General features: G+C 48.2%; 1 protein-coding gene across 1 annotated transcript in view; it reads right to left on the reverse strand.

Moving 5' to 3' along the window:
* The window catches only part of LOC137537604 (N-acetylgalactosamine-6-sulfatase-like), a 57,077-nt gene continuing 31,758 nt past the window's right edge, over positions 1-25,319 (reverse strand). The window contains exons 6-10 of the mRNA XM_068259486.1: positions 19,446-19,582; positions 16,982-17,084; positions 12,019-12,140; positions 6,917-7,034; positions 1-3,732 (exon numbers count right to left, since the gene is read on the reverse strand). Coding sequence (XP_068115587.1) covers positions 3,646-3,732; positions 6,917-7,034; positions 12,019-12,140; positions 16,982-17,084; positions 19,446-19,582 — 567 coding nt within the window. The 3' untranslated portion in view covers positions 1-3,645. The remainder of the gene's footprint in view (positions 3,733-6,916; positions 7,035-12,018; positions 12,141-16,981; positions 17,085-19,445; positions 19,583-25,319) is intronic.

Raw genomic sequence — 25,319 nt, forward strand, 5'->3', positions numbered from 1 at the left:
TGATTACCTAAAACAGGTTTTATTTCAGCATAATTTAAGTATCAGTGTCAAGCTTGGCATCACTCTTCAGAGGATACAGCTACAATACCTGGCTGATCAGCATTGCCTGAAGCAGCGTTCCCTACCTGCAGGCTGGCGGTGTAACAGTAGAAAAGACGTGACTAGAAGTGAAGATTGGGGAGTATTTGGTTAATGCAAACCTGTAATTTTTTTTTTTAAAAAAGGCAGTTAGATACTTGCCTCAGTCTTCAGTGCATGATCCAAAGGCTTCTCCTACCCTTCTTTTTTTTCTGACCTAGGAGTTGAACTCATGCTTCACTTGCAGATGCAGTACCTCTGCACAAGTTGGCTTTGTCCAACCCTTCTTGAGACCACTGCTGGTCCGGCACCCTCCTCTTTATGCCCGCACTCACGTCTGGGAATGACTGCAGCCGCACTGCATAGTAGCATAGATCTGCTCAGAAGTGGGCTATCTCCCACCATGCTCATACATGGTCAGGAGGTTGGCTGATGATCCTATTCCTTGCTGAACAGATTCAGAGGGTCCCAGCACTGGAACGGCGAGCTCGAGGGGAACGCTCTGGATTATCCAGAGACCTCCCTCTACTGAGGTAAGTACTGTATCTTTTGCTTGTTTTCCCCTCCAGATACACATCACAGCGCCCCCTGCTGTCTTACCACCATCCCTGCATCATCAAGGAAGAACAATTCGTGGATGAAAGGACACTATGCTTCTCTGATATAAAATATATGGGAGCCATTCACCTGCAGGGGTATCCACCTATCCCTGCACCAACCAATGAAAACGTTATACAGGTACTCTCTCAATCCCCGATTATTCCATTCATATTATGTATTTCTGTTCGGTTGCAGCAGGGATAGGCGGATAGCCCTGCAGTCTCCCCCAGCAATGGTGCAGGAAATTTATGTAGCTTGAAAATGCACCAAACAAATCCTGCTGAGGGGACATTTGATTGGTTCATTTTCAATCTGCATATATTTGCATAATCCTGCATCATCTTGGAATGCTTTGCATCTCATTGGCTATCCCTACTCACAGGGGTGGGCCTGCTGGAGTGGACAGCTGCACTGAAAAACAGGGACCTTTATAACAAGTTTAGTCCTACATCCTATTCACTTACACAGAGCCCGCTGTGTAGGAAAGAGTACCTCTTTAATTTATGAGCATCTACAAAACTACTGTACATTAGTTTCACAGTAAGAGCAGAAAGCATAGCGCTGCCATCTGCCATCAACAATGGCCACATAGCTATATAGTCAAACTGATCAGACAAGCCAGCATAAGGTGCGTGATGCCAGGAAATACCAACGGGAGATGAGAGTAGCTCGTTTATCCAGCTAGCATCCCCAGACTAATGAGGTGTTAGGAAGATGCTGGAACAGGAGTAGAATCTGAAGCAGAGTGACATCCAGGCCTAATATGTCTGTCCAGCGAGAGGAGAATCCCAATCTCTGTATTGGATCAGCTGGATAGCGGACTGGTAAGGCTGTGGTATTCAAAGGGACCCTAAACTGAGAAGGATACGGATTTTTCCTTTTAAAATAATACCAGTTGCCTGACTCTCCTGCTGATCCTGTGTCTCTAATACTTTTAGCCACAGCCCCTCAGCAAGCATGCAGATCAGGTGCTCTGACTGAAGTCAGACTGGATTAACTGCATGCTCGTTTCAGGTGTGTGATTCAGCCACTACTGCAGCCAAAGAGATCAGCAGGACTGCCAGGCAACTGGTATTGTTTAAAAGGAAACATCCATATCTCTCTCAGTTAAGGTTTACCTTAAAGAGAAACTGAAGCGAAAAAAAGGATGATATAATGATTTGTATGTGTAGTACAGCTAAGAAATAAAACATTAGGAGCAGAGACATAAGTCTAATATTGTTTCCAGTACAGGAAGAGGTAAGAAACTCCAGTTGTTATCTATGCAAAAGAGCCATTGAGCTCCATGACTTTCAAAGTCGCAGAGAGCTCTGTCTTCTGAAGCTTGTTATCTCAACTGTCAGTCACTGTGTCTTTTTCTCTGTCTGAGGACATGTCAATAGTTCACTGACCTGCTCTGTAAAATCACTTAGAATGCTGAGTAGTTTGTAAACTGCAAATATTAGAGAATGATGCAATGTTATAAAAAACACTATATCACTGAAAATAAAAATATGAGAATGTTTTCTTTGCTACTAATGTTCTAGTAATTATCCGTACTACACAACCAATTTACTGTATATTCTGGTGTATAAGACTACTTTTTAACCCCGGAAAATCTGGTCAAAAGTCAAGGGTCGTCATATACGCCAGGTGTCGTCTTATGGGGCAGGTGCTGAAACTTCTGAGGTGGACTGGAGAATCTGCGGTTGCCGTATATGATTGGAATGTGTGGCGGGGGGGGAGCACCAAAACGTCCCCGGACGCATCCCCACCGTATGCGGCAACCGTATGAAAGCAGCAAGTGGTGTACAAGTTGTCTTGGAGACAGGGATAGCTGACCAATCCAAGCAGGCTTTGTATACACCAACCAGCCAATCGCCGGTAAGGTACATCGCTTGCTGTGATTGGTTGGTTGTTGTATACTGGGAGCTACATACAGTACAGCACCAGTATCTGTACCTGTTTATACAGTATAGCACCGATACATACAGTACAGTATACAGATGTCCAACAGTCAAGAGGGGTAGTCTTATAGGGAGAGTATATCCCAAAATTTAAATTTTAACTGGAAAAGTTGGGGGTTGTCTTATACGCTGGAATATACAGTATTATATCCTTTATTTCCCACTTCAGTGTCTCTTTAAGCCTTTGCCCAGGTTTCAAATTCCGGCTCAAGGCAGTACATAAAACAGTAAGGAGTTTTTGGGCAAGGCTGCTTAATGATCCTGGTCGCTTGTGGTGCGTGTCTTTGTGGCTGCAGCTCTGGTGCTTTGAGCCCACCTGGAGAAAAGCGTAATATAAATGCTCTGTGTCTTGCCTTGTATCTGTCAGTTAATCCAATATTTCCTTTGTTAAAGTGAACCTGAGGCGAGAGCGATATGGAGGCTGCCATATTAGTTTCCTTTTATACAATACCAGTTGCCTGGCTGTCCTGCTGATCTCTCTGGCTGCAGTAGTGTCTGAGTCACACATTTCTAACAAGCATGCGGCTAATCCAGTCTGACTTCAGTGAGAGCACCTGATCTGCATGCTTGTTCAGGGGCTGTGGTTAAAAGTATTAAGGCAGAGGATCAGCAGGACAGCCAGGCAATATGCATTGTTTAAACGGAAATAAATATGGCAGCCTCCGCATCACTCTCATTTCAGGTTCCCTTTTAGGCCCAGGGATGTCAAAGCGGTCCTTCGAGGGCCGAGATCCTCACACGTTTTTGGCACAGCTGAAATTAATTGCTGGGTCTGGATCAGGAAAGGTGCGGTCCATCAGGTAGAGTACATTCCTCTCTTCCTCAGTCCATCCTAAACACCGGCATGGATCTGGCCCCCCAGGCCTGGAGTTTCACACCTGTGCTTTAAGCAATAGTAAAGCAAAGTGAAATGATTTCCTGGCGCAATAGATTCCTCCACCTGGACAGTGGAATCCTTGTCTCGGCGCTCAGCTATAGATCCTGCCTGTGCAGCCAACATCTGGTGCAGACTAGCGTGTCTTCAGTGAGGCCAGACGCATTTCCAGGGCTTGGACTCCGGGGGGCTCAGACATCTCCCAAGTTTTTCACATCCTGGAGGTGACCAGTTCTAGAAGACAAGAACACTGTTACTAACCAGTCATACAAGAACAAAGCACTACAGATTGCAACGATGGACTCAGCAGTTACTGGATGCCAGGCCATTATATCCAAAAGCAGTTTGTTACTGGGCATGTGCGGACTGCAGTCGCACATGCCCAGTACGGCCACGCTCATACACAGATGGGAACACAGCCATGAGATCATATTGAACGAGCTCTTGTCAAATATGTTCAGAGGGACCAAGCACTGGAACGGAAATCTACAGATAAATCCGGGAAGCATATAATTGGAATAAAAAGTCATCAAAATCACAAACTGTACCAAAGCAGCATACGTAATGCCGGCTGAAGTGCATCTATAGCATCTGAAAGTAAGTTTAAATCACAAAGCAATAATTATTTTGTTGCAAAGGTGTATTCAGATGTGAAGAGCAGATGCGCATAACTTTGCCTGCCCATTCTTAGAACATGGTGCATTGCTCTGTCAAAAGTGGGAATAGTCAATGAGATGGCAAGGATTTCATGTTTGCTACAAATAATATGCAAATTTGAGCAGCAAATTGACCTATCAAATTTCCATAAGATTTGAATCAACTCAGAATTAAATCAACTCACAGACAGCCCCAAAACAACATGTTCAGTTACTTGAGTCATCAGAGCCATCTAGTGTCTGAACCCTCCACTGCTGTCTAAAAGCCATACATAAAGTATAGTAACATTTATTCTTGGTATTATAAAATATAAGAATATTTATTACTGTACATATTGTATACATTTTAGACCGCAGTGCAGAGTTCAGACACTAGATGGCAGCATCAGAACATGCTAGACATCTGGACACATCAGCACATTGTACCATGTTATATAACTTACACAGTCCTGGGAGTTCTGGTTCACCATGAGCTTGCTGGGTACTCTAACATGTTATAGCAATGAGCAGCGAATACTCCCCAAATCCAGGGAGGTAATAATCACGACAGCCTATCAATCAAGCTCTGTGTATCGATCTCTAAAGGTGCCCATACCTCTACCGATTTTGGTGGGTGATCGATTAATAGATCTCTCTCTGATGAGAGAGCGATCTGATGGTCGCCATAAACCGCAGGCTGATTTCCGACCGATTTCAGCATGAAATCTTTCATCAATCGGAATCGTGACGCCGCGTTGTCTCCCACCCCTAGAGTACATGTACCCCCGGTGCCCCTGCATCAATATTTTACCTCCCGTCTGCCCGCCGCTGTATCCAGACTCCTCTTCCAGGTTCGCTCCCCAAGTGGTTGCCTGGCACATTCATCGCTTAAAGGGAACCTAAACCCAATGATAAAAAATGAGTTTCACTTACCTGGAGCTTTTAGCGGCCCCCTCCAGCCATCCTGTGCCCCGCTGCACTCACCGATCCTCTTGTTACCCCACCACCAGATAGTTCTGCTTTTACCAGCCCCCTCCAGCCATCCTGTGCCCTCGTAGTCACTCACTGCTGCTCCAGTCCCCCGCCACCAGCTAGTTCTGCTTCTACCAGCCCCATGCAGCCATCCTGTGCCCTCATAGTCACTCACTGCTGCTCCAGTCCCACTCCGCCAGCTAGTTCTGCTTCTACCAGCCCCAGGCAGCCATCCTGTGCCCTCGTAGTCACTCACTGCTGCTCCAGTCCCCCGCCACCAGCTAGTTCTGCTTCTACCAGTCCCCTGCAGCCATCCTGTGCCCTCGTAGTGACTCACTGCTGCTCCAGTCCCCCGCCACCAGCTAGTTCTGCTTCTACCAGCCCCATGCAGCCATCCTGTGCCCTCGTAGTCACTCACTGCTGCTCCAGTCCCCCGCTGCCAGCTAGTTCTGCTTCTACCAGCCCCATGCAGCCATCCTGTGCCCTCGTAGTCACTCACTGCTGCTCCGGTCCCCCGCCACCAGCTAGTTCTGCTTCTACCAGCCCCATGCAGCCATCCTGTGCCCTCGCAGTCACTCACTGCTGCTCCAGTCCCCCGCCACCAGCTAGTTCTGCTTCTACCAGCCCCATGCAGCCATCCTGTGCCCTCGTAGTCACTCACTGCTGCTCCAGTCCCCCACCGCCAGCTAGTTCTGCTTCTACCAGCCCCCTGCAGCCATCCTGTGCCCTCGTAGTAACTCACTGCTGCTCCAGTCCCCCGCCACCAGCTAGTTCTGCTTTTACCAGCCCCCTCCAGCCATCCTGTGCCCACGCAGCACTCAACGATCCTCTGGTCCCCCACCGCCAGCAAGTTCCGTTTTTGCCGACTCGGAGTCGGCGGGCCAACATGCGCATCATTACACGCATTACCGCGGTTACAGGATGCTATAGCAGGTGTCAACGCTTACAAAGATACATGTTGGCACCCGCTATAGCGTCCTGTAACCGCGGTAACGCGTGCAATGATACACGTGGCGGCCCGCCGACTTTATACAGAAGGGAGGAGGGCCACTAGACATTGAGGCTGGCCCAGGGCTTGATTCCAGTGTTCAATTTTGGCCCACTTTTTATTTTTGAGTTCGCCACCCCTGCTCTAGACTGTAAGCTCACAAGGCCAGGGACCTCCTTCTAGTGTTCATTTAACCTCTTTGTTGACACTATCTTCCTCAAAGAGAAACCATAACCAAGAATTGAACTCCATCCCAATCAGTAGCTGATATCCCCTTTCCCATGAGAAATCTTTTCACAAACAGACCATCAGGGGGCGCTGTATGGCTGATATTGTGGTGAAACCCCTCCCACAGTGTGATGTCAGGACCATGGTCCTGGAAGATTCCTATCTGTGAACCTCGTTGCACTGCGGGAAATAACAGCTGTTTACAGCTGTTTCCAACTGCCAAAAAAAGCAAGCAGCATCTCCTTCCAGTGACATCCCCTGCCATCAGTAAAAATGTCACCATGTGATAAATGTCAGAATGTAAATCGGGGAGAGGAAAGATTTTACAATGTGCAAACACTGACTAAATCATGTATACATAATTATTTTAATACATTATTTTCACTGGAGTTCCTCTTTAAGCAGCAGGCGCCCAAGGCCGTGGCTTGGGAGGCCTGTGGAGAAATATGGCCCCGAGTGCCTAAAAATAAGTGATGCAAAGCAAAGCAGGCCCCCGCATGTAAACACAATGCACCCGAAGTCAGGTGTGTCCGGTACAAGCAAGACTCAGAGGACTATACATTGCGTCACTCCGCCTGAGCAGCCACAGACTCACCATGACAGCCCGGTCACACACGTTCAGCTGAGGCTCTCCTGGGATCAGGGAATCCTTGTGTCCCCGTACAGCGGAGGAGATCCGTGGCATGACTTCTGTGTACTCTTTACTAAGGACCCTACAACACAAGGCAAGACATTAAAGGGGAACTTTACTAAAAGAGTCTCTGTTATGCAGGGGGAAAAAAAAAGACATTGCAAAATGAGAAGTTAAAAAATAGAATACATATCAAGAAATGATTGATACTCATGTAACTCTTTCATGTTGTTCGATTCAGCGCGAGCCTGCAGGTCATCATCTCCCACCGCTCTGTCTCCACGATGCCCAACCCAAAATCCCTTCACTGGCTTCCAATTCACTTCAGAATCCACTTCAAGATCCTAGGTTTGGCATACAAATCCATACACAAGTCCTGCCCAAGCTACATCTCTGACCTGGTCCGCAGATACACACCTGGCCGCCCACTTCGCTCCTCCAACAACCTCCTCCTAAGCCCCCCACGCAACTCGCACTCCCATGCACAACTACAGGACTTCACTAGAGCTGCCCCCATCCTGTGGAACTCTCTCCCACTGCCCATCAGGCTCGCTCCCACCTTCAACACCTTCAAAAAAGCACTCAAAACTCACTTCTTCAAGGAGGCCTAACTCACCTTGATGCTGCACTAACTCTCTCTGCCTAAAACTTCTTGATGCACCCCCTCCTTTCGTGTCCCCACCCCCTCCCTCTAGATTGTAAGCCTTTGGCAGGGCCCTCTCCCCTTGTGTATCATACATGACTGTGTGCACTTCACCCAGAATTATGGGAACTTGTATTATTACCACTACCATTCCAGTGTCTGATCTGGCATTGTATTACTATCTGCATTGTGTTGTGTATCTTATTGCTATTACCTGTATTGTTCTATCTATTGTCTATTACCTGTATTGTGCTGTCACCCCTGTTATCATTGTCTGTAATCCTATTTATTGTACAGCACTGCGTAATATGTTGGCGCTATATAAATCTAATAAATAATAATAAAAATTTACCGTACTGCTGGCAGACAAGAAAAACAATCCAGACAGCACTAACTGTCCTCATCTATAAACACACCCACTAACAATGTGCTTGGCTAAAATGAAAAGGTTGTCATTGCACAAAAGGGGATACTGCCTGCTTGGCAGTTGGGAACGGCTGTCATCTCCCACAATGCAACGAGGTTCACAGACAGGAAACTGTCAGGACCATGGCCCTGACATCACACTGCGGGAGGGGTCTCACCACAATATCAGCCATACAGACCCCCCTGATGATCTATTCAGAAAAAAGTAAAGATTTCTCATGGGAAAGTGGTTATCGGCTACTGATTGGGATGAAGTTTAATCCTGGCGTAAAGTTTATTTTTGGGTGGAAAGGGGGGATGGGTGGACTTGCAGCATCCTGACAGACTTTGCACAGTCCTATTTAAAGGGACACTATGGCTAAATTCTTCTTTTTAAGTCCCTTTAACATAAATATTTGTATGTGCAGCATTGTTAATGGCATTTATTGTGGCTGTTCACATTTTTTATTACTCTGGCACTACCAAAATATTGCCAAGGAGGCACGTCAGAAGATTTACCTTACTGACGCCAAAATCAGCATAATCCATTGTGTGGTAGGAGGCATCTAACTGTTGTCTGTCTTGCCGGTTTTTCCTTCCCCCTCTGGTTCGCTCAGCGAGGATTATTCCAACTGTAACTGTAGTTACTGAGCTATGTGTACAGCTGCAGCCACCGTACAGCGCAGGACGAGATACAAAGCAGGACACAGCAATAGCACGCGTGTCTGCTAGCTGCCGCCGCCGCTGTGTGCGCACTTGAAAAGACGAGAGCTGGTTACCACAGTAACGGACAACAATAGGTGTCCGTTGCTGTGCCAGCTTCAAAGAAGGGGTCGTCAGCAGGCCGCGTGAAACTATAGAGCGGTAAGGCGCAGTCCTGCGCTGTACGGTGGCTGCAGCTGTACACATAGCTCAGTGACTACAGTTACAGTTGGAATAATCCTCGCTGAGCGAACCAGAGGGGGGAGGAAAAACCGGCAAGACAGACAACAGATGCCTCCTACCACACAATGGATTATGCTGATTTTGGCGTCAGTAAGGTAAATCTTCTGACGTGCCTCCTTGGCAATAAATGGGTAGTGCCAGAGTAATAAAAAAATTTGAACAGCCACAATAAATGCCATTAACAATGCTGCACATACAAATATTTATGTTAAAGGGACTTAAAAAGAAGAATTTACACAGTTCTGTAAAATACCATGCTGCATCTTTAGTGCTTACTGTTCCTAGTTTCTCTTTACTACTCCTCGTTCAGCAGATACCAAGTTTTGATGGATTCTGTTTGTACATCCGCTAATTGTGAGACTCTGTTAGCACCATAAATTTTCTCTTTTCCCTGTATTTGATTGTATGTATCACAAAAACTTTCAATAAAAACATAGTAAAAAAAAAAAAAGAAGAATTTAGCCATAGTGCCCCTTTAAAGAAGCACTGTGGTGACATATAGTAGAATGCAGAACATTTTTCAGGATATCCACTTTTATAGCAATTTATGGTTTCAGCATCAAAAACCCTTCCTATAGCTATATATTGCCGCATATTGTTAAGCAGTCCCGCCTTCCCAGTGATGTCACGGCCTAGGCTACAGGACTAAATAGGTCACCACCTGTGAAAAATTTTGCTGGCCCACCCCGGAAACAATTAAGTGAGTGGTGAAAGTGGGTGGTAGGGAAACTAGGTTGGAAAGGGTTAAGCCTGTATGGATAGGTGCAAACTTCAGGCAAGCAGGGCTAAACAAAGGGATTTTGAACTTGCAAAGTTCAGTTCCGACGGCAATATTATAATTCACATTATATAACCATAACTTTAAGAATCAGCCTTGTTGAGTTTTGCGCTCAGCTGGATTTTGAGGTGGACCCTCTGTTGTGTTCATCATGTGACAGCGGTAACCGTGTAGCTCACCAAAGTAACACTGATAAACAAAGACATAGCTTCTGTTTTCTGATTGGCTACCAGTGTCTGTAGCGCAGTGGACCTATTCTGTGAGGGCGAAATAGCAAGAAAGCCCAGATCCGTGTGGGCGGGACAATAGTTGTTTACAGTGGCGTAGCAATAGGGGTTGCAGAGGTAGCAACCGTATCGGGGCCCTTGGGCCAGAGGGGCCCAGTGGGGCCTACCCTCAACCACAGAATTAGCTCTCTATTGGTCCTATGCTGATAATAGTCGCTTCTATAGGTGCTTTTATTATAGTAATCATTAACAAGCTGTTCCCCATCCCCTCCTTGCACTTCTGACACTGTGGCTGTCCTTGGCATGGTTTTGGTGTGCAGTATCAATTGTTATGCATAGAGTGCTTGGGGTGCCCCATGTAAACCTTGCACCGGGGCCCACAGCTCCTTAGCTACGCCACTGGTTGGTTGCCAGTGGTTACTGCGCTTTAAGTACTGCTGTGTGGCACAGTTAAAGAGAAACTGTAACCAAGAATTGAACTTCACCCCAATCAGTAGCTGATACCCCCTTTCCCATGAGAAATCTATTCCTTTTCACAAACAGATCATCAGGGGGCGCTGTATGGCTGATATTGTGGTGAAACCCCTCCCACAGGAAACTGAGGACTGTGGTACTCTTGGCAGTTTCCTGTCTGGGAACCTTGTTGCATTGTGGGAAATAACTGTTTACAGCTGTTTCCAACTGCCAAAAAAGCAAGCAGCAGCTACATCACCTGCCAGCAGTAAAAATGTGACCATGTGATAAATGTCAGAATGTAAATCAGGGAGAGGGAAGATTTTGCAATGGGAAACATTGACTGAATCATTTATACATAATTACTGTAAAACGTAAGCACTTTTTTCATTACATTATTTTCACTGGAGTTCCTCTTTAAGCCTCGTAGTCAGGGAAGTATTGATGAAGGTTGTGCCTTAGGCCCGGCAGTACAGCCGTCCTGGCGTTTCCCTGCTGGAGCAGGTGTCAGGATTAACCCTTTCCCCCCTACACAAGGCTAGAAGATGATCTAATGACAGCGCTGGAGATAGACTCAGAGGAGATGATGCTCCATCTCCTCTCCTAGACCTGCCCGCCTCCCCCTCACCTATCCCCGGGGTCCTGGGCACAGGTGCGCTGCTCCTACTCTAATTGCTCCTCTGGGGCTGCGTCGGAGCATCCGGTGTGGGGAGCAGCTGCTCGGCAAGGTCACATTCCTCATTCTGCGGAGACCTGGGAGACCCGGGGCCTGGCTGTATGTCACATGTGTCTCTCCTGCCTGACAAGAGGGAACCGAGAGCGTGACGCCATCTGTCACCTGCATTCCAAAAACCGCCCCGGCCGGCGGAATATTACTGTAGCACCTGTCAGGCCTCGCTATTAAAGGGAGCCTGAAGGGAGAGGGATGTGGAGGCTGACATTTATTTCCTTTGCAGCAATACCAGTTGCCTGGCAGTCCTGCTGATCTATTTGGCTGCAGTAGTGTCTGAATCAAACACCTGAAACAAGCATGTGGCAAATCCAGGCAGAAGCATCCGATCTGCATGCTTGTTCAGGGGCCATGGCTAAAAGCATTAGCGGCAGAGGATCTGCAAGACAGCCAGGCAATGTGCATTGTTTAAAGCGGACCTGAACTCAAAACTTCCTCTCTGCTCTAAAAGATACACAACAGCTTAATGACCTTTAAACAAAAAACATTTCTTAGTTACCACTGATACAAATCCTACAATAAATCTGCTCTGTTTCTACTTCCTGATTCATGGAAGCAGACATATTGTTCACAGGCTGTGCTTTCAAATGGGCTTATCTGCCATCTCTGCCATGGCAGTCATGTGACACAGGGGGAGATCAGATTAGTTATGATTAGGCACAAATGAGGGGGAATTAGACAGGCTCTACTCTCTAAATACACACAGGGTGCATTTCTCTAGGTTTACCTTCTGTCCTGTGCAAGAGGTCAGGTCCACTTTAAATAGATAAGGAGTAAACCAAAGGAGTGAATTTACTCCACTGTCTCACATTTGCTTCCTGCACAGGCTAACTGTGACTAACCAATCAGAGAGCTACAAATCGGTCACCTGATAACTCATCTTACCTTATAGGGTATTTTTCTCCGGGGTCCCTTCCCAAGTGGAACAGGAGCGGATCCGCGTCGTGCTGTACCTGCTCGTGGGTTGTGATCCCAGTAATATTCTGCCCGGGGCAATAATTGATTCCCTGCAGACAAGCAGACAGACTCACGTTATACCCGCTCTGCAGGGGACAAGAGGACAGACAGAAGCAGCCGACCACCCATTCCTGGCAGACAAGCACACGCAGATTTATGTTACACCTGCTCTGCAGGGGACAAGAGAACAGACAGAAGCAGCCGATCACCCATTCCCTGCAGACAAGCAGACAGACTCACGTAATACCCGCCCTGCAGGGGACAAGAGGACAGACAGAAGCAGCCGACCACCCATTCCCTGCAGACAAGCACACACAGATTTATGTTACACCCGCTCTGCAGGGGACAAGAGGACAGACAGAAGCAGCCGATCACCCATTTCCTGCAGACAAGCAGAAACAGATTCACGTTATACCCGCTCTGCAGGGGACAAGAGGACAGACAGAAGCAGCCGACCACCCATTCCTGGCAGACAAGCACACACAGATTTATGTTATACTCGCTCTGCAGGGGACAAGAGGACAGAAGCAGTCGATCACCCATTCCCTGCAGACAAGCACACACAGACCCACGTTATACCCGCTCTGCAGGGGACAAGAGGACAGACAGAGGCAGCCGATCACCCATTCCCTGCAGACAAGCAGACACAGATTGATGTTATACCCGCTCTGCAGGGGACAAGAGGACAGACAGAAGCAGCCGACCACCCATTCCTGGCAGACAAGCACACACAGATTTATGTTACACTTGCTCTGCAGGGGACAAGAGGACAGACAGAAGCAGCCGATCACCCATTCCCTGCAGACAAGCAGACAGACTCACGTTATACCCGCTCTGCAGGGAACAAGAGGACAGACAGAAGCAGCCGACCACCCGTTCCCTGCAGACAAGCACACACAGACTTACGTTATACCCGCTCTGCAGGGGACAAGAGGACAGACAGAAGCAGCCGATCACCTATTCCCTACAGACAAGCAGACACAGATTCATGTTCTACCCGCTCTGCAGGGGACAAGAGGACAGACAGAAGCAGCCGACCACCCATTCCTGGCAGACAAGCACACACAGATTCACGTTACACCCGCTCTGCAGGGGACAAGAGGACAGACAGAAGCAGCCGACCACCCATTCCCTGCAGACAAGCACACAAAGACTCACGTTATACCCGCTCTGCAGGGGACAAGAGGACAGACAGAAGCAGCCGACCACCCATTCCCTGCAGACAAGCACACACAGATTTATGTTACACCCGCTCTGCAGGGGACAAGAGGACAGACAGAAGCAGCCGATCACCCATTCCCTGCAGACAAGCAGACAGACTCACGTTATACCCACTGTGCAGGGGACAAGAGGACAGACAGAAGCAGCCGACCACCCATTCCCTGCAGACAAGCACACACAGATTTATGTTACACCCGCTCTGCAGGGGACAAGAGGACAGACAGAAGCAGCCGATCACCCATTCCCTGCAGACAAGCAGACAGACTCACGTTATACCCGCTCTGCAGGGAACAAGAGGACAGACAGAAGCAGCCGACCACCCATTCCCTGCAGACAAGCACACACAGACTCACGTTATACCCGCTCTGCAGGGGACAAGAGGACAGACAGAAGCAGCCGATCACCTATTCCCTACAGACAAGCAGACACAGATTCATGTTATACCCGCTCTGCAGGGGACAAGAGGACAGACAGAAGCAGCCGACCACCCATTCCTGGCAGACAAGCACACACAGATTCACGTTACACCCGCTCTGCAGGGGACAAGAGGACAGACAGAAGCAGCCTACCACCCATTCCCTGCAGACAAGCACACACAGACCCACGTTACACCTGCTCTGCAGGGGACAAGAGGACAGACAGAAGCAGCCGACCACCCATTCCCTGCAGACAAGCACACACAGACCCACGTTACACCCGCTCTGCAGGGGACAAGAGGAGAGACAGAAGCAGCCGACCACCCATTCCTGGCAGACAAGCACACACAGACTCACGTTATACCCGCTCTGCAGGGGACAAGAGGACAGACAGAAGCAGCCGATCACCTATTCCCTACAGACAAGCAGACACAGATTCATGTTATACCCGCTCTGCAGGGGACAAGAGAAGAGACAGAAGCAGCCGACCACCCATTCCTGGCAGACAAGCAGATAGACTCACGTTATACCCGCTCTGCAGGGGACAAGAGGACAGACAGAAGCAGCCGATCACCCATTCCCTGCAGACAAGCAGATAGACTCACGTTATACCCGCTCTGCAGGGGACAAGAGGAGAGACAGAAGCAGCCGACCACCCATTCCTGGCAGACAAGCACACACAGACTCACGTTACACCCGCTCTGCAGGGGACAAGAGGAGAGACAGAAGCAGCCGACCACCCATTCCTGGCAGACAAGCACACACAGACTCACGTTATACCCGCTCTGCAGGGGACAAGAGGACAGACAGAAGCAGCCGACCACCCATTCCTGGCAGAGCTGCAATCGCTAGCGTGCCTGGGCAGCTGGCATGGAGTCTGACACTTATAGCCTTCATCATGGCCTGCCTGGCTTGGAATACAACTCATTTTGTGTTTGAAGATGAAGGTCTCTCCTTATCTATTTTATGAATACTCTCTTATTATAGAGGAGGTGGAAATAAAGTTAGATTGCTCTCACACTAAGTGTCGCCCGCCCATGAGTGCTGCCCGCCAGGACTGAGCGCAGTCTTTCAGGCGACACTGCGGTGTATGAGCAGCATACAGACATGTCCTGCGCTGATGGAGCGGATTTTGGCAGGCAGGGTGAGGAGAGGATTGCGCTTCGTTTGGGTGTCACTGCCGCTAAAGTCTAAAGGTGTCCGTACATCAGGCAACTTGGCGGGCGATTGACCATTCGATTTAATTATTAAAATCGGGTTGGAAGAGACTGTCGATCGACGATGCTACCAATATCGGGCCGAAATTGGGCGCATGTATCGATCAGACGTCCTGCAAGATCTGGGGCCGACATGCTCAATTGGGTGCGTGGCGGTAAAGCAAGCAATATCGGGACGAACGCGTCAGAACCCCCAGCGCTGCCCCCCCCCCCCCCAGTGTAAAATGTGCCCTGTGAGGTCGTGGTCAATCTGGTGCACAGCGGTAATGGCAAGCGGTATCGGGGCGATACGGCTGTGCCCTCTAGTGCATAAATGTGCACCCCAAGTGTGCATTTATATATTACTGGTCCTGTGTCACCCACCGCGTGGTGCCCATCAGTCTTATGAATCCCCATCAGAGGTGCACACACCGCCGGCGTGGCGCGTAATTGACATCACACACACACCACATGCTATATGCCGGCAGCTTGTATAGCGCTAATTGAAAAGCGGGGGATTCAGAAGACGGATGGGCACCATGCATTGGGCAACACGGGATAGGTAATGTATAAACGCACGCACAGGGCGCACATTTATACACAAGGGGGAGCAGAGAGGCGGCAAACACAGCCAATTCCCGAGAGCTTTCATGGTGAAATAAATCGGGAATCGGCCTGTATGGGCAGCCGACAGATCTCTCTCTAATCAGATTCGATCAGAAAGAGATTTGTCTCTTGGTCACATCTGCTCATCATCACTAGATGTATGGATACCTTTACTAAAGCAACGAGGGGGCCATCAACACTATTTATCATCAACATACAATGCTGCATTATAAACTTACCTAGATGTTTTAAAACAATACACACTGTCAGCCAGGGAACTATTATGAGCTTTCATTAGCTAGACCTCATAAGAAGTGAAGAAATCTCTCAGCAAGAATAAAGAAACATATTTTAGGACAAAGTCATCAGATTTAAGCTACTTTTTGGTTTTTTCCTTCAGCTGTTGTAATTCCGTTTTATAAATACATAATGCAGACTTCATTAGAATATCCTGGTCACATGACACAGACAGGGGAATCTTCTGATCACATGACACATACAGGGGAATCTTCTGGTCACATGACACAGACAGGGGAATCTTCTGATCACATAATAAGGGTATAAGAGGCGCCCTGGTGTAATAAAAGCATCTAAAAACAGTTTAAAAACGGGAAATAAATTTGAGGTGGCTTACCTCAGTGACGAAAAAATCTTTGATTCAGCAAAGAGAGGCTCCCTTTGCTGAATCTGTCATTTAGTTTGGCACTGTTATTGGCCTGAGGAAGCGGGCTCTGACCCGCGAAACGCGTTGCCTGTGCTACTAATAAAAACCTTTGTAAAATACAAAGATTTTTTCGTCACTGAGGTAAGCCACCTCAAATTTATTTCCCGTTTTTAAACTGTTTTTAGATGCTTTTATTACACCAGGGCGCCTCTTATACCCTTATTGTGCAATCATACCCCCTTACCTCACCCGTCTGAGGGGTGGGTACAGACCACACGTGGCTTCGAACACGGCGAATATCTGTCCCCTTTCTTTTACCAAGGAGAGCGACCGCATCCAGGTCCCTAGGGACCACCCCGAGTGGAGTCGGGTTTGTTGTCTCCACCTGCTTCCTGCGGTCGGTTGCCCCTCTGCAACCCACCTTTGTGAGTAGTGTCTTACTTTTATTACGTTCAATTGTTTTTGACATACTACACCATTGGGCTCCCACTTTTGTCTCCTGTATCTTTTCACTAGAGGGTGTTTTTGACACCCACATCCCACTACTTCTGATCACATGACACAGACAGGGGAATCTTCTGATCACATGACACAGACAGGGGAATCTTCTGATCACATGACACAGACAGGGGAATCTTCTGATCACATGACACAGACAGGGGAATCTTCTGATCACATGACACAGACAGGGGAATCTTCTGATCACATGACACAGACAGGGGAATCTTCTGATCACATGACACAGACAGGGGACTCTTCTGATCACATGATGTACAAAGTCTACTGACCTCAGCCAGCTCTTCCCAGGAGTTAGTCCAGGTCCAGTAATGAGCCTTGTACAGCCCAACACGAACCGCCATCATTTCATTTCCACGGTAGAAGAAAATTGGCCTGACAAGACAAAAACGCAACAGGCAGTTAGAAAGACTGCTAAGATAAAGAGAGACATTCTCCGCCTCAACAATGTTATCAGAGAATATGACAAAGGTGAAGAGACCCGATCACAATATATGGGGAGACTTGGGAGGTGCGGCAGGCGGTGGTGGCTCCACAGATTTGTGATAGATTTCATGCTGAAATCCATAGAAAATCTGCGTAGAGAAGGATGTGTCTGATGGTGGCCATCTATTAGTGTAGGGCCAGCTTAACTCCTAGACACAGCGGAAACCTTCTATACTCACGGCCAAGACTGGGCAAATCATTACGGGGCCTATACACTGGTCGATTTCAGCCATCTTTCGGAAATCGATTCTATCAAATTAGCCGATCGATTTGTGGCCGATTTTGCTCGATTTGATCTGACAAGATGGAAAATCTAGGTCGATTGGCTGCTGGCAGCAGATCGATGGCCCATAGTGTTGCATTGGATCTAATGGTCCAATAATGCATTAAGATCGATTTCCAATAGATTCAATTTTGAATTCTATTGGAAATCTGTTCCTAGTGTGTGGCACACATCAGATAGATTCCTGTCAGATTCGACTTGACAGGCATCTGACAGAAATCTATCTGACAGTCGAATCTGCTGCAAATCTGTCAGTGTATGGCCACCTATAGAGTCTATTAAATGGTTTCTGCCTTGTGACAATCAGTGGTCAGTGGTAACACGTGTTCATTGGTTGGCGAGGTAGGCCTCCTAGCTTCATGTTTTGATTGGCTGGTTCCTGAATCGTAGAATAACTTAAACGGGAACTAAAGAGAGAGGTATATGGAGGCTTTGTTTATTTCCTATTAAAGGGACTCCGAGCAGTGCAGAAACTATGGAAAGATGCATATCATTTTAAAGCTCTCTTTCTCCTCTTTCCAATGATATACAAACCGCCGCCCTACGCCTTTTAGTTTTCGCTATTTTTGCAATTGAAATTGCCGCGACCGCGATTTCAATCGCGAAAATAGAGAAAACTAAAAGGCGTAGGGCAACGATTTAGGTGTCACCAAAAAGAGGAGAAAGAGAGCTTTAAAATGATATCCATCTTTCCATAGTTACATTGTATTACACAGGGCGACGTTTTCTCAAAGTCAGCAGCTCCATTCAGCAGAAAAAGTCGCCCTGTGTAATACAATGTAACTATGGAAAGATGGATATCATTTTAAAGCTCTCTTTCTCCTCTTTCTGGTGACACCTAAATCGTCGCCCTACGCCTTTTAGTTTTCTCTATTTTTGCGATTGCTGCAATTTCAATCGCGAAATTAGCAAAAACTAAAAGTCGTAGGGCGGCGGTTTATAGATCATTGGAAAGAGGAGAAAGAGAGCTTTAAAATGATATGCATCTTTCCATAGTTTCTGCACTGCTTGGAGTCCCTTTAAGCAATACCAGTTGCCTGGCAGCCCTGCTGATCCTCTGCCTCTAATACTATTAGTCATAGCCCCTGAACAAGCATGCAGCAGATCAGGTGTTTCAGACTTTAAAGTCAGATCTGACAAGCCTAGCTGCATGCTTGTTTCTGGTGTTATTCAGATACTACTGCAGAGAAATAGAGCAGCAGGGCTGCCAGGCAACTGGTATTGATTAAAAGAAAATAAATTTGGCAGCCTCCGTATACCTCTTACTTCAGTTCCCCTTTAACCACCCCTTTCTCAGAGCCTGTAGATGATGAACATGCCATAGCTAGATGTTTGGGGACACAGAGTGAGGCACTTGACAGATAGTCGGGTTAGTTGCTGGGTGACCATGGACAATATCTGGTCAGATTTTCTATTAGGTTTTGCTACCACTGGAGAAACCCATTTAAAGGGACCCAGGGCAGTGCCAGAAATTACAAGATTACACTTACCTGCGGCTTTTCCAGCCCACCGTAGGCAGCGAGGTCCCCCGGTGTCCTCCTGGCTCCTCTCCGTATGCCTCCGCCAGCCCCCGTTACCGGCGACACCCGAGCCGGGCGTTGGGCCGGCTCTTCCTAGTTAATGACGCTTGGCGTCATCACGCTGACCGCTTCACGTCATCACGGCGGCTGGCATGCGCGGAAAACGGCTGGCGTGATAACGACAAACATCAGGAACCAGGGAGCCGGTAACGGGGGCCGGCGGAGGCATACGGAGAGGAGCCAGAACGACGCCGGGGGACCTCACCGCCTACGGTGGGCTGGAAAAAGCTCCAGGTAAGTGTAATCTTTTAATTTCTGGCACTGCTCATGGTCCCTTTAAATCTATATAGATACACTTCTGGCTTTCGAACCATCGTTTATTAACCATCTCAGCCTATGAAGAGTGCATTGGTGAAGGATTGGGTAATCTCTCCAGCAGGACCTTACCGGTCAATCACTTTGTTTTCCAGCATGACAGGAGATAGGTCTATGCCATCTATGGTTCTGTCCTCAGGTGGGGCCACTCCTGCCAGGGACAAGCTGGTGGTGAAGAGGTCGATGATGCTGCTGAGTTGGTGGCTCACCTGTAAAACAAAACAGTCATGACCAACGGCAAAGAGGTCCATAGCCACCAATCAGATTGTAAATGCTGGGCTCTTCTACTGCCTCACTAAACAAGTGAAGGACATCATACATGGTCCACATTTCTGGATCTGGTGTCTCCAAAGCTGAAAGATTAGAGGGAAACTTCTGAGTTCTAACGGTGCTTCCCACAGCATCCTCTGGTCCGCCCCTCGCGGGCCCTCCAGCTGATCGGGGCCGCGCTCCTCTACTGGCACGAGCATGGCGGCGCGGCAGCTGCGTGAGCATGGACATGCCTACGCAGTAGCAAGGAGCCGCGCAGTTTTCCCAACAAGCCCTTGTCAGTAATCTTTGGAGGGTCTGCATTCGGAGATGGGGGGCCAGAGGACTGCGAGGAAAGAAAGCCGCATTAGGATCCAGAGGCTTCCCTCTTTTTACTGTAGGTAAGTATGGGATTTTGTACCTGAGCTTTGGCAGGCGCAGAACTACTGCGCAGTCCGCTCCGGCCCACATGGCGGTGATTGACAGCGCCGCTCGCGCAGGCGCAGTACAGGCCGACCTGGAGGTCGCCCTGACGTCATCGCCGGGGACCGGGACGGTGCTGCGGCGAACGGCTGCGGGGAGAGCTGCGGCGAGGGACGTGCTGGGAGCTTGGGGCCGGAGGAAGCCGGGTAAGCAGCACTTATTTTCTTTAGGATTGCCCGATGACTCCTTTAAACAAAGCACTTTGTCCTGCTATTCAGCTTTTATTCACTACACAGTGTAACAAGTTAAAAGGAAACTCTCCCTGGTTCACAGTTCACAGTTCAGAATAGCTCATTAAAATATGTTAATATATAATAAAAAAGGCGCCTTCTGATATGTGGGTCATCTGTAGTATCCAGCGTTAGATACAAGTACAATCGTGCCAACCACAGACAAACCCGGCACACTGGATACATCCAAAGTCCAACGTTATATAAAAACTTATTTAGAGGGGCACTATAGGGAAAAAATTAAAATATGTGCAAACATATGCAAATAAGAAGTACGTTTTTTCCAGAGTAAAATGAGCCATAAATTACTTTTCTCCTATGTTGCTGTCACTTACAGTAGGTAGTAGAAATCTGACAGAAGCGACAGGTTTTGGACTAGTCCATCTCTTCATGGAGGGATTCTCAGGGATTTATTTATTTTCAAAAGCAGTTAGTGAATGGCAGTTGCTCTGTCCAACTGCCAAAAAACTGTGTAGCGAGCAGGGAAGCTGGCCAGCATCATTGTTTAAATCCTTTTTATGGAATATCTTTATAAAGAACTAATGACCTTAGCCAGTTTAAAAACGGGCTAGGTCTGTCTTTACCTGGCCGCGCGCCCCCCGCGCACGCACACGCCCGCCCCTTCTGGCCCCGTCCTCCCCCGGCAGTGTCTCTGCGTCTGTCCATGCACATGCGCAGTGCTAAAAAGCACTGACACAGGGACGGACGCAGCGACACTTGCATTTTATTGTATAGGATGAAAGCCTTGCTGAGAATCCCCTATGAAGAGATGGACTAGTCCAAAACATGTCACTTCTGTCAGATTTCTACTACCTACTGTAAGTGACAGCAACATAGGAGAAAAGTAATTTATGGCTCATTTTACTCTGGAAGAAACGTAGTTATTTGTCTATGTTTGCACATATTTTAAATTTTTCAATTTTTCGCAATAGTGCCCCTTTAAATAAGTTTTTATACACCGTTGGACTTTGGCTGTATCTTGAGTGCCGGGTTTGTCTGTGGTTGGCACGATTGTACTTGTAGCTAACGCTGGATACTACAGATGACCCACATATCAGCTGGCGCCCTTATTCCATCCACAGCCACTCCTAGTGATGTACAAACGCAGGATAAGAGTCTGATGAATCTCGCAGAACTTCTCCGAGACAAAACAGAGGCCTCAGTGAGAAGCTGGCAGTGCGTGCGCACGGGATGGAATAATTTATTGTGGCAGATCAGATAGGCTTCCTATCAGCTTGGCACAGACTCGCACATAGATTTTCCTCCGCGTCGCGCTCCTTTCAGTCAGAAGGGCAAGCGCAGAGCTCCAGCTTAAATCCCCTTCCTCTGCCAAACCAGCGCACGACCCTCTGAAGATTACCAAGAATGGCAGCGAAAGGGCAAACTTTGCATCACAATCGGCTCAGTCAATACCTCGGCCCGGCTGTCAGCGTGGAATATGCATCCGAACGCTCTACACCGGAGAAACCACCTTCTGCCGCGCTTCATCCAGCTGAAAGGAAGACGCAACTCAAGGGAACGCGGCAATCATTCTATCAATTTACTTATATTTAAAGGGAATCTGAAGTGGAAAATAAACTTATGATATAATTATGTGTATGTGTAGTACAGCTAAGAAATAAAGCATTAGCAGCACAGATAGGAGTCTAATATGGTTTCCAGTACGGGAAGAGTTAAAGGGACTCTAAGCACCTTTCATGGGCATGCCTTTAAGACTCTGACCAGTACTGCAAAGTACTTAAAGAGACTAACAACAAAAACCTCCCCTGGGGGGTACTCACCTCGGGTGGGGGAAGCCTCCGGATCCTAATGAGGCTTCCCACGCCGTCCTCTGTCCCACGGGGGTCTCGCCGCAGCCCTCCGAACAGCCGGCGACTGTGCCGACTGTCAGTTCAATATTTACCTTTGCTGGCTCCAGCGGGGGCGCTGTGGCGACTTTCGGCACGGAAATAGACGGAAATACCCGATCTCCGTCGGGTCCGCTCTACTGCGCAGGCGCCGGAAACTTGCGCCTGCGCAGTAGAGCAGACCCGACGGCGATCGGGTATTTCCGCCTACTTCGGCGCCGAGAGGCATCAGAGCGCCTGCGCAGGAGCCAGGAAGGTAAATAATGACGTCACCGCTGCCCGGACTGCACGGAGGGCTACAGCGAGACCCCCGAGGGACGCAGGACGGCGTAGGAAGCCTCATTAGGATCCTGAGGCTTCCCCCACCCGAGGTGAGTACCCCCCAGGGGCCGTTTTGGCGTTACAGTTCCTCTTTAAAGGATACCACAACTGAAATGTGACATAATGAGATAGACATGTGTATGTACAGTGCCTAGCACACAGATAACTAAGCTGTGTTCCTTTTTTTCTTTCTCTGCCTGAAAGAGTTAAATATCAGGTATGTAAGTGGCTGACTCAGTCCTGACTCAGACAGGAAGTGACTACAGTGTGGCCCTCACTGATAAGAAATTCCAACTATAAAACACTTTCCTAGCAGAAAATGGCTTCTGAGAGCAAGAAAGAGGTAAAAAAGGGGAATTTCTTATCAGTGAGGGTCACACTGTAGTCACTTCCTGTATGAGTCAAGACTGAGTCAGCCACTTACATACCTGATATTTAACTCTTTCAGGCAGAGAAAGAAAAAAAGGAACACAGCATAGTTATCTGTGTGCTAGGCACTGTACATACACATGTCTATCTCATTATGTCACATTTCAGTTGGGGTATCCTTTAAAGATGAATACCTTTCTGTAGCTTCTGCTCTCCTCTTTCACTTGATGCCTGAGTCGCTGTTCTACACCAGATAGTTTTCGTTTGATTTAAAATTGCGGCTGCCATCTTGGCTATGTTATAACTTCCGGGGCACCCCTGTCTTCTCTGTTAGAGAAGTGCATCACTGAATGAAGCAGGAAGAGGAAGTGACACGCATGGCCATTGCAAGAGGCTCCTCCAGAGGGGTCATAGCACGACTTTGTTGAAAGTTGTGTGGCTTAAAGGCATGCCCATGAGAGGTGCTCGGAGTCCCTTTAAGAAACTCCAGTTATCTATGCAAAAGAGCCACTGATCTATCCACGAGTTTTCAAAGTTGCAGAGAGCTCTGTCTTCTGAAGCTTGTTAGCTCAACTGTCAGTCGTATTTTATTTTTCTCTGCAGCGGATAGTTCAAAAGTTTACTAGCCTGCTCTGTAAAATCATTTAGAATGCTGAGTAGTGTGTAAACTGTAAATATTAGAGCAGTGGTCCTCAAACTAAGGCCCGCGGGCCGAATGCGGCCCCCTGAGGCTTTTTTTACCGGCCCCCCATACACAAAATGTATTACTTATAGATGCGGTCAGCTACATCTGATAATATTGTTGGTCTACATGTAGAATAGCAGTGCTGGCTCCACCCATCCACATGGAAGCCAGAAAGCAGCAATTCGCTGGTTTCCAATCAAATTCCACATCAGGTGACACTGCTTTCCAATTGGACTGCAGGTTGTCACCTGGGTATGCTTCACTGTCCGGCCCGCAAAGGCATTTGATGTATACTCCGCCCCCCAGCAGTCTGAAATATGTTGACCCGGCCCTCCATCCAAAACGTTTGGGGACCCCTTGTGTAGAGAATGATGCAATGTTATAAACAACACTATATAACTGAAAATAAAAATGAGAATTTTTTATTTTCTACTAATGTTCTAGTGATCATCTGTACTACACAACCAATTCATTAGATCATCATTTATTTTTTCTCTTCAGTGCCTCTTTAAAGCAAAACAAAAGTTTGCCTTCGTAAAACAGAAGGTATTTGCGATTATTCAGGTTGGCGTGAGCTCGAGGTCTCCCACAATGCATCACTGCTGAATATGCAAATCATCTATTTGTTGTCTGATTGCTAGCCACACCTCCAGATCCGCTGGAATGCAATGATGTGTCACCTTGTTAAATATACAGAGCCACACTAATCCAGCATGCATACAGACTGTTTCGGATTGGAGGGTTTGTTGCTCATTGGTAGCCCCTTACACACTGCTGGGAGTTCTGGTTCACCTGAGCTTGTTGGTTAGTCTGTAACTTATATTCTTAGTAACCCTAAAATGTAATTTACATAAAAGAAGCCAATATACGCAGCCTCGTGACAAGAAGGAGTTTTGTCCACTTTCTAAAATTATACATATATATATTCTCAAATGTCTCTCATTAGTTCCACAGCTGGTAAATGTTAAACATGCCACTACTGCCTGGTACACACTAGTGTTGGGCGAACACCTGGATGTTCGGGTTCGGGAACGTTCGCCGAACATGGCCGCGATGTTCGGCATGTTCGCCGCTTTTGGGGGCCCTATGGGGTCGCAGGCATAAGGGGGGAGCATGCCCCGATCGCGGGGGGGGGGGGGGGGGGAAGGTTGGAAATTCCCCCCACCCCCTCCGCTAACGCTCCCCCCTCTGCCCGCTTCCCCATACAAAAGTTTGACGAAAGTAAAAAATAGTACCGGTGGTGGTGGCTGGCTGCTGCAGTGGCTGGCTGGTACTATGAAGTGACTGAGGAGGAGGAGTCGGAGTAGGACGCGTTGAGGGAGGCCGGGCAGCGGGCGGTTCAGCGGTAGTACCCTTGTGGTACTTCCGCCCTTTCTCTGACCTCACGTCCTCTGCATACGAGGGTACGCGTCACGCAGAGGACGTGAGGTCAGAGAAAGGGCGGAAGTACCACAAGGGTACTACCGCTGAACCGCCCGCTGCCCGGCCTCCCTCAACGCGTCCTACTCCGACTCCTCCTCCTCAGTCACTTCATAGTGCCAGCCAGCCACTGCAGCAGCCAGCCACCACCACCGGTACTATTTTACTTTCGTCAAACTTTTGTATGGGGAAGCGGGCAGAGGGGGGAGCGCTAGCGGAGGGGGTGGGGGAATTTCCGACCTTCCCCCCGCGATCGGGGCATGCTCCCCCCTTATGCCTGTGACCCCATAGGGGGGCCGTATTCGGCCGAACAGGGGCCCTGTTCAGCCGTGCATTCAGCAGT

The sequence above is a fragment of the Hyperolius riggenbachi genome, chromosome 11, assembly GCF_040937935.1.
Source record: "Hyperolius riggenbachi isolate aHypRig1 chromosome 11, aHypRig1.pri, whole genome shotgun sequence".
In the NCBI taxonomy this organism is placed as follows: domain Eukaryota; kingdom Metazoa; phylum Chordata; class Amphibia; order Anura; family Hyperoliidae; genus Hyperolius; species Hyperolius riggenbachi.